We start from the raw sequence: 15,007 nt of genomic DNA, 5'->3' as shown, positions 1-15,007 counted from the left end.
TCCCCTAAAGATATTATAAGAAGAGACACCAATCACCATGTGCAAGAAGTAGACCACCTTCACTTTCATCTTTTGCACTTTTGGCATATATTGTCATCACTGGGACTATATATTTACCACTTATATTTATTGCATCAGTCACTGTACTAGCTTATGTAATATTTATGAACACTCGGAAGTAATATTTATTCACTAATTTATTCATGGTTATATGTATTTGTTGATTGAGATATTTATTGTTTCGTTTTTTCACGATATTCAGGACAGCGCAATATCATCTTTACTTTATACACTTTGAGCCAAGGACTTTGTTTTTTGGTGTTTGCAGCAGTTTTATTCACTTTTATTATTGTTATTGATAGTGCACGAGGTACTATACCATTCACCTATTTTCAAGAAGTGATAAGAGGTAGTCTTTTAATGTGCTATATGGCACATCACATTCAATCTTAGTGATTCCTAGCTTCAGATAACTCTCTGGCTGCTGATACAGGTCCTACACAGTAGTGTCAGCAACCAGCATCCATAACACGTTCTAATACAGACAAAACATGGGCAACTCTCTGCTGATTTTAAAAGTAAACGTGAACATGGTGTACGGTTTAACTCATCAAATCCACTGCATTACTAAGGAATTTGATATTGCTATGGTTTGGTTATCCTTTTATTATGTCAGTAACAACTACTGAAATTCTGCTCATAACCTGAGTTCTACAGGCAGGAGTTTATGTATTAATTATTGTTGATTTCAATAAAGAAAACATTTGGCTGACAATTTGTGGTGAGGAAACTCCAACAATACAGTAGAGTACTACTGATCTGTACAGCAAAATGTTATAGGGATCTGTTGAGCTAGGTGAGGAATCCAAAAGTTCTGCTCAAAGTTCAAATTATTGAAGGGCCTTGATACAGTCTGTGACAATGATAGGTCCTGCTACGGCGTGAGTATAGGAAAAAGACACACATGATTGACTAATGCAGAGTGTTGGGCTCCAGAGTGTTGGGGCTGAGTGGAGAAAACAAATTCAGTTTTCTCTGGGTTTTGTAATCAGAGTCTGTAGCTTGAAGGCTTTCATTTGTCAGAGGTGTTCTACTTGAAAGTCTGCACTCCATTTTGGAGGGATTCTATGTCCTCTGAGAAAGTTGAGATAGCTAAGAGAGTCTGGAAAACTGACAGAGTCTAGGAGAATGAGAAAGCTGGGACAACTAGGTGAGTCCATGGGACTGAAGGAATCAGTAAATTTCAGGTGAGTAAAAGAACCCGGGGTGTCAAGAGAACCTCTACAGAGAGGTCAGGAGTGGGCCTGTAGAACTGAAAAATGTGACTGAAAAAAGCCAGGAAAGTCCTGAAATCTAGAAGAAGCTGGGATGTCTGAGAGACCAGTGAGAAGAGCAAGGGAGCTCCTGAAGGAGAGTATTGGTATTTTTGTTATCCGTTTTTCCTGTGTAAAACCAAAATCCTAAATGTAGGCAACCACAGTGTTGAAGTTTTCTTTTAATTTAAAATAAAGGTGGACTGGCAAGTCCAAAAAACTACAGTTAAAACTGGCATGGGGGTCACTAAAAAGGCATCTACCACTAAACTAAGCATCCCTGATGTGTAAGGCCTAAGCACCAGATTCAACCATACTCAGTGCCATTATCACCAGTTGCAACATACAAATGGAGAACTTTTAATGTAGAAGGTATAGAACAAGTTAAAATCGTTTTTTTTTGCTAGAAAATTACTTAGAACTCCCAAACATTATATATATATATATATATATATATATATATATATATATATATATATATATATATATATATATGTGTAGAGGAGAACTGCACACAACTTTCAATCTAGTGCCAACAAACAGGTCCTCCCACGACCTTGTATATCCTTGTGTATATATAAGAATACATTTCCAAAGGTTGCTGCACTTAAAAATGTGTTGCTTTATTCCATCAAATCTTTGGAAAAAGATTACAAAGCAAGTAGAATCATTCCAGACAAAATCGTTACGGTCATCTGTTCAGACAAAGATTACGTTTTGGGCTGATTTGTTTGCGCCCTTACTTAGATCAGTCAGAACACATCTGAAGGTTTTCACCACAATCATCTACTTTATATGTGTTTCACAAGCATCATCTCACATGGAATCAATATGGTTAATCATTCTCAGTTTCTATCCAATCAATGTTACTGAATACTAATCTAATACCATAGACACAGAAAATATCTAATCGCAACGGCCGATAATCTCAATATCTCATTGTCATCTTGCAATTCATCTTATTTTCAGATTGGAAAGACGTATATATATGCATAAAAAGATATATATCTTCAATAAATAGATGTAAAAATCAGATTTTTACATCTATTTATTGAAGCTAAATATCGATTTTGTCTGGAATGATTCTGCTTACTTTGTAATCTTTTTCCAAAGATTTGATGGAATAAAGCAACACATTTTTAAGTGCAGCAACCTTTGGAACTTATGTATATATATATATATATATATATCATTTTTATTTAATTTTTTAACACCCTATCGAATAAAATGGTGGTCGTTGCAATACTTTCTATCACCATTTTTGCGCAGCAATCTTACAAGCACACTTTTTTGAATTAAAAAATAAGACAACAGTAAAGTTAGCCCAATTTTTTTTAAATTGCGCCCACTCGTGGGATAGCAACAAACTTTTACCCATAAAAATCTCCATAGGCGATGTTTAAAAAATTCTACAGGTTGCATGTTTTGAGTTACAGAGGAGGTCTCATTCTCACGATCGCGGTGACAGCTCACATGTGTGGTTTGAATGCCGTTTTCATATGAAGGTGCGTTCACTTCTGCATGCAAGCTCATTAGGATGGGGCGCGTTAACATTTTTTTATTTTTTTTATTTATTTAACTTTTTATTTTTTATTTTTACACTGTTCTAAAAAAAAAATGTCACTTTCATTTCTATTACAAGGAATGTAAACATTCAGCAGACAGCAGATTCTCATTCTCCCTCTTAACTGTGGGAGAAAAACATTGGATTATGGGTAATCTTATACACAAAAACATTTTTTCCTTGTAGTTAAGAGTGCTGGGCTGGAAGGGAGCATTTGTCTTTTAGACACACGCCCCTTCTATGACACTGTAGTGAGAGGTGTGCCTCCACTGCAGCATTTTTATTGGACAGCACGGACCAATGGTACTTTACCATTGATCCAAGCCTCCAAGCTGCTTATTGAGCTCAGTGCCTCTGACAAGAAGTGAGACGCACTGTGAGCTCAACCTCTCAGTCTGCTGCAAACAGTGTGTCAGCTTGTATTTTAAAGTGGTCGCTCTGTATTTAGTTTCTGACAGTTTTTTCTCCCCTGTGCAAGGATCCCCATATCTCTGGAACCATAGGTCGTAGGAGCCCCACATCTTTTTTTTACCAGTGATGGGGTAGCACTTAGGCTACATACCCCTTCTGACCCCAGGTCGCAAAGCTACGACCCTCAAAGCTAAACATTTTTTTTTTTTATGTTCATGGCAGGTGAGGCCCTGCCTCACATGACTCCTCTGACTGCACGTCTTTGACATATACATAAGATCAAAATATGGTTAATACAGTAAAAATCTGTATATCAGTGTGCCATCTAAACAGTATCAAGACCTTCACGTTTCATATATTTCTATTCTCTGATAGTCAGTAGCTCCAGGGTGTTTTTCTTTCAGCAGATTTCCATTTTCACATCATTTAAACCATGTTTTGCTTGAAAGTTGTAATTATGTTGCAGAACACTTGACAAGTATTTCATAGAAACTCATCGACCTGAAAGAAGGACCATTTGTCTGCTTTCTCTATGTAGTGTAAAATATAATGTCTTAATGTACCAAACATTGTCAATAAATGTCTTTTAAAGCCATCTACTACCCATTGTAATTTATATTCCAGAGCTGTAGGAACTCATGCTGTGCAAAATAATTAATAAAGATGAGAACTGCAAATCTATTATTTTACATTCAAATTCATATCCTTGCAGTTAATATGTACCACAGTATCAAAGTGAACCTCTGTTCCTCTGGTCATTAGGCAGGACCAGCCAGTTAGAGAATGCACACAAACTCTGAATTTCCAGTTTTTTAGGCAGATCTGATTGGAAGCTCTATGTAAGTCCTTGGGCAGGCAGATGTAAGTGGATGTGTGTCTGTTCACATCAAACTACTAAGGTCTGTGGCCTTTTAGGTTTTTTTTCTGGACTTAAATGTGATGGATAAGAGTCAGTCTGATGTAAACAAACGCAAGTTCATTGTTATCTAGTCCACCTATGGATCCACTATGGGTCTGGAGCTCTCTGGTTTGTTCATGAAGAAAGAACAGGGGACTGAAAGTATGATGGGTATACTGTAGGTAGCATTACCACCTCCCTTGTTGCTAAATGCCCCTAAACTTCATCTTCCCTTCCTTTCACCACCATGCACCTCTCGCAACTCCAACATTTCCCATTCTGGAATGAGCATACTTTTGCTAGTATATACAATTTATATAAATAGTATTTAGCATAAATCTTATTAAAGTAAGCCTGTATGCACTTTAATGATTCTAAATTGTTATCAGTCATGAAAAAAGCCTGTATATAAAGCTACCTTTAATATAGAAATAACAAAAGCAAATGAATATGGTGATAAAGCAGAGTTAACTTCACATTGGGGGTTATTTATGAAAGGCAAAACCACTTTGCACTCCAAGTGCACTTGGAAGTGCAGTCGCTCTAATTCTAAGGGGTAGATCTGAAATGAGGGGAAGCTCTGCTGATTTTATCATCCAATCATGTGCAATCTAAAATGCTGTTTTTAATTTTCCTTGCATGTCCCCCTCAGATCTACAGCGACTGCACCTCCAAGTGCACTTGCAGTGCAAAGTGGATTTGCTTTTTGTAAATAACCCCCATTGTCTCTTGTAGCACCACTAGCAATGAGACCTTACTACAGTAAACTTAATTGAAATGTCACCTGCATGTCTGGGACCTTAGGTGGCTGCTCCCATCAATATACAGTATATGATTTATTTTTATTTATTTTTCTTTCATTTTAACAGTAATGATGATTAACAATGTGCCATTAAGCTATTTCTCTACATTTATCAAAACCAACTCTTTGCTTTCCTTGTAGGCACAGGGATCCTATCAGAAAGCTTGGAACCAGTTTACAATAGCCTTGGATATCAATCCACAGAGCTTGCTAGGATTTGAAGGCCGTGCTATTGTCAGCTTACAGATGGGGGACACATTTGCTGCACTGCAAGACATGAATGCTGCAATAAAGGTAGTTTGTCATGTGCTTAATTTTAAATTTTATATTATATATATACACACTGCTCAAAAAATTAAAGGAACACTTTGAAAACACATCAGATCTCAATGGGGAAAAATATCATGCTGGATATCTATACTGATATGGACTGGGTAATGTGTTAGGAATGAATGAATGCCACATCATTTGATGGAAATGAAAACTATAAACCTACAGAGGGCTGAATTCAAAGACACCTTGAAAATCAAAGTGAAAAAATGATACAGCAGGCTAGTCCATTTTGCAGAAATTTCATGGCTTCAACTCAAAATAGTACTCGGTAGTTTGTATGGCATGCCTGACAATGTAGGGACATGCTCCTGGTAAGAGGACAGATGGTGTCCTGGGGTATTTCCTAGCAAATCTGGACCAGGGCATCACTGGGCTCCAGGACAGACTGAGGTGTAACCTAGCGGCGTCAGATGGACCAAAACATAATGTCCCAGAGGTGTTCTATTGGATCTAGGTCAGGTGACCGTGGGGGCTATTCAATGGTATCAATTCCTTAATTCTCCAGGAACTGGCTGCATACTCTCTCCACATGAGGCCGGCATTGTTGTGCACCAGGAGGTACCCAGGACCCACTGCACCAGCGTAGGATCTGACAATGGGTCCATCTTGATACCTAATGGCAGTCAGGGTGCCATTGTCTAGCCTGTAGAGGTCTGTGCGTCCCTCCATGGATATGCAGTCCCAGACCATTACTGAGCCACCACCAAACAGGTTATGCTGAACAATGTTACAGGCAGCATAACGTTCTCCATGGCTTCTACAAACCCTTTCATGTCTGTCACGTGTGCTCAGGGTGAACCTGCTCTCATCTGTGAAAAGCACAGAGCGCGAGTGGTGGACCTGCCAATTATCTTGTTCAATGGCAAAATGCCAATCAAATGCCACCGTGTTGGGCAGTGAGCACAAGGCCCACTAGAGGATGTTGGGCCCTCAAGCCACCCCTATGAAGTCTGTTTATGATTGTTTGGTCAGAGACATTCACACCAGTGGCCTGCTGAAGTTCATTTTGTAGGGTTTTGGCAGTGCTCATCCTGTTCATCCTTGCACAAAGGAGGGGATACCAGTCCTGCTGATGGGTTAAGGACCTTCTACGGCCCTGTCCACCTCTCCTAGAGTAACTGCCCATCCCCTGGAATCACCACCCTGCTCTTGAGACTGTGCTGAGAGACACAGCAAAACTTCTGGCAATAGGACTTATTGATGTGCCATCCTGGTAGAATTTGACTGCCTGTGCAACCTCTATAGGGTCCAGGTATCGCCTCATGCTACCAGGGTGACACTAACCCTGGCCACATGCATATAGCAATGCAATGTGCAGTGTAACAGGCACAAACGACCTTCAACAAAAATTATAGACCATACTAATTAACGATTACAACTTGACACCTAACAATTTACAGTAGCATCACTGCATTGTTAATTTGGCTTAACGCCCATGACATTGTATACCACTTCCATCCTTTGCCAGAGCATATCTGTGGAAAAGGTGACCCTTGTAAAGTCTACACGCGCTACAAGAGAGGACAGATTTATAGTATTATTCATAAGGAAAAAAGTAATTTCTCTTTCTTGGACTACTAATATTCAGTATGGCCATGCAAAAGATCAATCATGATTTGCAGTAATCTGTGACAGACAAACACATTTAAATTTATTCCAATCAGATCACATAGGTATTAAAGAATGGAGAGACTCACACACACATTTTGTTCTCCAAAATCCTTTTAATTAAACTGTCTAATATACAGCTGGTAACAATGTCACTGCTTGCAGGTCACCTCTCCTTAACACAATTCACCAAAAGATGGCTTGAATGCATCCATGTGATCAAGCTGTTTTTTGATGAAATGTGTTTTGTTTTGTTTTTTTGCATTGTTTGCGTACCATTGGGGATATAGTATACAGTAGCTCCTCACGTCCTCTCCTGGAGATGCAACAGGAGGTGGTAGGAAATCTCTACAAATGAAGGGAAGACATTTGTCACTGGAACAGGTCCTTCCACTTAAAAGATTTACTGACCTTAGGATAAATACAGAGAGTGATTCTACCCAATGCGACAACAGACAACAATAAAAACCTGATGAGTTTTAACCCTTTTCTATGCTATACTTATATCACAGACCTCATTCACACAGCTGTCTAGGGCCATATACCACCCAGATCAGTGTATTTCTGCAGTGGGATCAGCTGCAGCCACTCGGCCTGTAAAAATCATTGACAGTGGAATGACATCTGCATTGGACTGCAAAAACCTGGCCATCTTTCCCGCAGAAATAGACTGATCTGGCAGGTGTGTAGCTCCGGATGGGTATGTAAAAGAGGCCTTGTTGGAAGACGCAACATGTTTTTTTAATATCATATTTCTGGCCTGTTGATACCTGGTTATACCTAAGCCATCTGGAGACTGATGGAGTCGTTTTGGGATGCCAGTTGAGCAGGATTATCCAGCAGGGCCGTGTATAACATAAGAGTGCATATCAGAATTCTTCATCTGAAAAAATGATTCAGACATACCCCCTGGTGATGGGGTATGGGAATAGGAGAGCTTTGCATCAGGCCACCTGGGATTGTGAAGATTAAAGTGTCTAATTGCCTTGCCTGCAACTGGAACATGAAAAGGCCAGCTTTAAACTGGAATGTTGACCTGAGCCAGGGCATTTGCCTGCAATATATCAATGCACTATGCTGGAGGATATTGGGATAGCAACATAAGTCTGGTTAGTTTATGAATTGTAGCCCATTAGACAGAGGACTACACAAGGCAGGCAGAGGGTGTTTGTGCGGGTTGTTTTTGAGTGTGCTTTATCCACTTAAGGACTGCCCACCGCATATATACTGCGGCAGGGCTGCTCTACGCGAAAACAGCATACGCGTATGTTTCATGCAATAGATAGTGTGGACATGTGCACACTGCCAGAAGCGCATGCTCACTGCACAGAGGAGGAGCCGATGCATGTGTCTGTTGGAACCGATGTCCGCCGGCCACCTGCGATCTCTTCACAGAGAGGCAGAATAAGGATCTGCCTATGTAAACAAGGCAGATCCCCATTCTGACAGGGGAGAACATTTTTTCCAGATGACCACTATCAGAGATTAGACCTACCTAGTAAGGACAAAGACGGCAATAAATCCTTGACAGGGCTTCTAGCTCTTGCCAACTCTGTTCAAAGCAAAAAATGTTTTTGCTATACATACTTTATACTGTGTGTGTGTGTGTGCGTGTGCGTGCGTGCGTGCGTGCGTGCGTGCGTGTATATATATATATATATATATATATATATATATATATATATATACACATACACACACACACACACACACACACACACACACACACACACACACACACACACTGCCTTGATAAAGTATTCATACCTATTGAAATTTTCCACATTTTGTCATGGTACAAATCAAAAATTTTATGTGATAGACCAACACAAAGTGGCACATAATTCAGCCCCCCTGACTCAATACTTTCTAGAAGAACCTTTCTCTGCAATTACAGCTGCAAGTGTTTTTGAGGATGTCTCTACGAGCTTTGCACATCTAGAGGGTGACATTTTTTGCTTATTCTGCTGCTTGCACGAGTCTTTTTAACGTCCTGCCAGCTCAGGCTTGCACACTGAGACTGCAGGGGAGAAGTTTTTCAGGCGCTTTACAGGCGCTATTTTTTGCCCAAAAGAGCCTGAAAAACACCTCAGTGTGAAAGGGATGTTACTAAAGTCTGAATAACTAAACTGCAGAACACTTCCATCTTGTGGGTTATATACATCCTGCAATCAGTAACAGTGCAGTCTGTTACATACGTGTACAGTATGTACTGTATAACATCCTTACAAGTTTAATTTCGATGTTCTGTTACTAGCTAGCTGTTTTTAAAATCAAGCAACCTAATATGTTTGATCCATCGGGAGCCTACAATTTTAAGAACCACTTCACTGCAGAATACAGAAAAGAAGGAGGCCTGGCACAAATTTTAATAGGTTGTCACTGTGGGGCTGATATAAACTTCTGCATTCCAAATGACTTGGAAACATAGTGGAGAATCAAGCCTTGCCTTGCAGGATTTTATAAAGTAGGCACGGCTTGAAGCTTCCAGTCTCAGAGTGCAGAAGCCTCAAGCACCCATGGGAACATTAATTAACCAGTTGCCGACCGCCGCACGACGATGTACGTCGACAGCATGGCACGGGCAGGCATATTGGCGTACATGTACGTCCCTTGCCTCCCGCGGGTCGGGGGCCCGATCGGGCCCCCGCCCGGTGCCTGCGGCGGTCGGTTTTCGTCCGGGAGCGATCCGGGACGAGGGGGCGGCCATTCATTCATGGCCACCCCCTCGCGATCGCTCCCGACGAATAGGAATTCCCCGTGACATCACTTCCTCTCCTGTAATGTAAACACAGGAGAGGAAGTGATGTATTCTCTCCTCCGTGTCGGTATTTTTCGTTCCGACACGGAGGAGAGCGGATCGGTGAGTTGCACCAACACTCTACACACACAGTAGAACACGCCAGGCACACTCACACCCCCCCGATCACCCCCCCAATTACCCCTGCCCCCCAGTCACAGTGACACCAATGTCATTTTTTATTTTATTTTTGCATTGGTGTCATTTGTGACTGTAATAACTGTTAGGGCAGTTAGGGTTAGCCCCCTTTAGTTCTAATGTACCCCCCTAACCCCCCCAATAAAGGTTTAACCCCGTGATCACCCCCCGTCGCCAGTGTCACTAAGGCTGGGTTCACATTGCAGCGGTTTATGAGAACGAATGTGATTCGCACCGCACTGCAGTGCAAATCACATCCGATCTCTGTGCGATTCGAGTTCAGCCATTCGCCGCACCCGCCACACCCGCCGCACCCGCCGCAAAATTCGCACGGGACCCTTTTTTTGGCCCGCAGCAGAATCGGATTGCATGGGTGTTCACACCATGCGATCCGAGTTTGCAGATCGCACTGCGATATGCGAACTGATCTGGGGGTGTCAGTAACATTTCACTGACACTCCCAGCAGTCCGCATAGGGCAGTGTGAACTGCCGCCGGGAGGCATGCGATGCGGGAACCCGCCGCGGATTCGCGGCGTTTCCGCATCGCTCCAGTGTGAACCCAGCCTAATAAGCGATCATTTTTCTGATCGCCGTATTAGTGTCACAGGTGACGCTAGTTAGGCAGGTAGGTATTTAGGTTCGCCGCAGCTTTTTATAGCGCCAGGGACCCCCATATACTACCGCATAAAGCCCCCTGATTGCCCCCTGATTGCCCCCTAGTTAACCCTTTCACCAGTGATCACCATATAACTGTTACAGGTGACGCTGGTTGGTTAGTTATTTTTTTATAGTTTCAGGGCACCCGCCATTTATTACCTAATAAAGGTTTAACCCCCTGATCACCCGGCGGGTGTCATTTGTGACTAATAACTGTTAGGGCAGTTAGGGTTAGCCCCCTTTAGTTCTAAGGTACCCCCCTAACCCCCCCAATAAAGGTTTAACCCCGTGATCACCCCCCGTCGCCAGTGTCACTAAGGCTGGGTTCACATTGCAGCGGTTTATGAGAACGAATGTGATTCGCACCGCACTGCAGTGCAAATCACATCCGATCTCTGTGCGATTCGAGTTCAGCTATACAGATAGTATGGCTGAATTCGTGTCGCACCCGCCGCACCCGCCGCAAACTCGCACGGGACCCTTTTTTTGGTCCGCAGCAGAATCGGATCGCATGGGTGTTCACACCATGCGATCCAAGTTTGCAGATCGCACTGCGATATGCGAACTGATCTGGGGGTGTCATTAACATTCACTGACACTCCCAGCAGTTCGCATAGGGCAGTGTGAACTGCCGCCGGGAGGCATGCGATGCGGGAACCCGCCGCGCATTCGTGGCGTTCCCGCATCGCTCCAGTGTGAACCCAGCCTAATAAGCGATCGTTTTTCTGATCGCTGTATTAGTGTCACAGGTGACGCTAGTTAGGCAGGTAGGTATTTAGGTTCGCTGCAGCTTTTTATAGCACCAGGGACCCCATATACTACCGCATAAAGCCCCCTGATTGCCCCCTAGTTAACCCTTTTACCAGTGATCACCATATAACTGTTACAGGTGACGCTGGTTGGTTAGTTATTTTTTTATAGTTTCAGGGCACCCGCCATTTATTACCTAGTCTCACTAGTGTACCCCTAAATTTAGGGGTGTCTACTTTCCAAAATGGGGTCATTTGGGGGGGTTTGTGCCATCTTGGCATTTTATGGCCTTCAAAACTGTAACGCCCTTAGAAAGCCTGAAGGCGGTGCTTGGTTTTCGGGGCCCCGTACGCGGCTAGGCTCCCAAAAAGTCCCACATATGTGGTATCCCCGTACTCAGGAGAAGCAGCAGAATTTATTTTGGGGTGTCATTTCACATATGCCCATGGCATGCGTGAGCAATATATCATTTAGTGACAACTTTGTGAAAAAAAAAAAAGTTTGTAATTTTCCCGCAACTTGTGGCAAAATATAAAATATTCCATGGACTCAACATGCCTCTCAGCAAATAGCTTGGGGTGTCTACTTTCTAAAATGGGGTCATTTGTGGGGGTTTTGTGCCATCTTGGCATTTTATGGCCTTCAAAACTGTAATAGGTAGTGAGAAGTGAACTCAAAAATTTACGCCCTTAGAAAGCCTGAAGGCGGTGCTTGGTTTTCGGGGCCCCGTACGCGGCTAGGCTCCCAAAAAGTCCCACATATGTGGTATCCCCGTACTCAGGAGAAGCAGCAGAATTTATTTTGGGGTGTCATTTCACATATGCCCATGGCATGTGTGAGCAATATATCATTTAGTGACAACTTTGTGACAAAGCATTATTCAATCGCTTGAGGCAAAAAAATAAAATATTCAATGGGCTCAACATGCCTCTTATCAATTTCCTTAGGGGGTCTACTTTCCAAAATGGGGTCATTTGGGGGTGTTTTGTACTGCCCTGCCATTTTAGCACCTCAAGAAATGAGATAGGCAGTCGTAAACTAAAAGCTGCGTAAATTCCAGAAAACGTACCTTAGTTTGTAGATGTGACAACTTTTGCGCAAACCAATAAATATACAATTATTGACTTTTTTTTTACCAAAGACATGTGGCTGAATACATTTTGGCCTAAATGTATGACTAAAATTGAGTTTATTGGATTTTTCTAATAACAAAAAGTAGAAAATATCATTTTTTTTCAAAATTTGCGGTCTTTTTACGTTTATATCGCAAAAAATAAAAATCGCAGAGGCAATCAAATACCATCAAAAGAAAGCTCTATTTGTGGGAAGAAAAGGACGCAAATTTTGTTTGGGTACAACATTGCATGACCGCGCAATTACCAGTTAAAGCAGCGCAGTGCCAAAGTGTAAAAAGACCTCTGGTCATTTACCAGCAAAATGGTCCGGTCTGAAAGTGGTTAAGGTGGTGTAATAATTGTGGAACTACTGTGATAACATTTGAAAACTACTGGTTATCAAAACTTGTAGGTAATACACCAATTTGCATATGCTTTAGGACTGTTGGAGAGAATGTAGTACAAACTGGTGAATGTATATGATTTAGGACAGCCCTTCTTAGTCAGACCTCCCATTAGATGGTGCCTACATGGTCAACACCACTAGGCAGAGCCTTCTGCATGAAACCCATGGTCTTTTTAGCTGTCTATAGAGGTCACATTCTGATCACTACTTTAACCACTTGACCAGGCCTTTTTCTGATACGTCTCACATACAGATATTTACATGTATTTTTTGTTACAATATTACATGGAACACCCAAACATTATATATATTTTTTATCCACTTCAACCCCAGAAGAATTTACCCCCTTCCTGAGCAGGCCATTTTTTTGTGATACGGCACTGCGTCGCTTTAACTGACAGTTGCGTCATCCGATGCTGTACACAAACAAAATCTACGTCCTTTTTTTCCCCAAAAATAGAGCTTTCTTTTGGTGGTATTTGATCATATTTTTTGGGCTATAAACAAAAGAAGAGCAAAAATATTGAAACAAACACAATGGGGGTTATTTACGAAAGGCAAATCCACTTTGCACTGCAAGTGCACTTAAAGTGCACTTGGAAGTGCAGTCACTCTAAATCTAAGGGGTAGATCTGAACTGAGCTCTGCTGATTTTATCATCCAATCATGTGCGAGCTAAAATGCTGTTTTTTATTTTAATTGCATGTCCCCCTTGGATCTACAGTGACTTTACTTCCAAGTACACTTTCAGTGCATTTTGCAGTGCAAAGTAGATTTGCCTTTCGTAAATAACCCCCAATATCTTTTACTATTTGCTATAATAAATACCCCAATACCCCAAAATACATATATTTTTTTTCCTAGGTTTGGGCCGTTATATATTCTTCTTCATATTTTTGGTAAAAAAAATCACAATAAGCGTAGATTGATTGGTTTGCACAAAAGTTATAACGTCTACAACATTTTATTATAATAAAATCTTTCATTTTTAGCAGAACTGCTAAATACTGCTGATATTGCAGTGGACAGGCTGGACACTTTTGACACATTTGTGGGACCAGTGATATTTATACAGTGATCAGTGCTATAACACTGCAGTGATTATTGTATAAATGTCTCTGGCAGGGAAGAGATAAACACTAGGGGGCAATCAAGGAGTTAACTGTGTTCCCTAGGTGTGTTCTAACTGTGGGGGATGGAACTGACTAGAGGAAAAGAGCGGTCGATGTTCATACTTAGTATGAACACATGATCTGTCTCCTCTCCCCTGACAGAACCAGGATTTGTGTGTTTACACACACACAGATCCCGATTCTCACTCTGTCACGAGCAATAGCGGGTGCCCAGCAGTCATCACAGCAGTGCCCCGCTGGGCACTCTCATCAGCTCCGGGGACATGCTACGGGCGCGCGTGCCACCTACAGCGTCTTAAAGGGCCAACATACAGCTACAACGGCTCGCCCAGGGGAGCCATCCGGCAACAGTATAACTGTGGCAGCTGATCAGGAACCTTTTAAAGTAGAGCCTCTAGAGAATAAAATGGTGGGTGCTGCAATTTTTTGTGTGTCACATAGCATTTGCTCAGTGGTATTTCAAACATAATTTTTTAGGACAAAATACATTTTAATGAATTTCAATGCACAAAAACATTAAATACAATATAATACCCAATTGTTTGGTAAAATATAAACAATGATATTATGGTGAGGAAATAGATAACAAACATGTCACATTTTAAAATTGTGCCACCCGTGGATTACCCATAGGGGACACTTTAAAAGCTTTTACAACTTACCAGTTTAGATTTACACAGTAATGGTTTGTTTACAACCAGCGAAACTAGAAGTGATGAAATACAAATCATCTCCAGTTTCTTATGCCCTGTACACCCGGTCGGACTTTCCGACTACAAAATCCGTCTGTTTTTTTCCAACTGATTTTGGCCCAAACTTGTCTTGCATACACAAAGTTGTCGGAAAATCCGATCGTTCAGAGCGCAGTGACGTAGAACACGTACGATGGGACTATAAAGAGGGAAGTAGCCAATAGCTTTCATCTCGTAATTTATTCTGAGCATGCGTGGCACTTTGTCCGTCGGAATTGTCTACACACGATCAGAATTTAACCACTTCCCGACCAGCGCACGACGATGTACGTCGACAGAATGGCACGGGCAGGCATATTGGCGTACATGTACGTCCAATCTTCAAT

At 41.7% G+C, this 15,007-nt stretch overlaps 1 protein-coding gene across 1 annotated transcript in view; it reads left to right on the top strand.

Moving 5' to 3' along the window:
* The window catches only part of TTC6 (tetratricopeptide repeat domain 6), a 308,030-nt gene that overhangs the window by 257,248 nt on the left and 35,775 nt on the right, over positions 1–15,007 (top strand). The window contains exon 29 of the mRNA XM_077464674.1: positions 5,130–5,282. Coding sequence (XP_077320800.1) covers positions 5,130–5,282 — 153 coding nt within the window. The remainder of the gene's footprint in view (positions 1–5,129; positions 5,283–15,007) is intronic.

This window comes from Lithobates pipiens, unplaced genomic scaffold (assembly GCF_037356315.1).
Source record: "Lithobates pipiens isolate NorthernLeopardFrog02 unplaced genomic scaffold, aLitPip1_a1.2 Scaffold_30, whole genome shotgun sequence".
Taxonomy (NCBI): Eukaryota; Metazoa; Chordata; class Amphibia; order Anura; family Ranidae; genus Lithobates; species Lithobates pipiens.
Note: the sequence above shows the minus strand (reverse complement) of the source record. Positions and strands in the feature narration are given on the sequence as shown.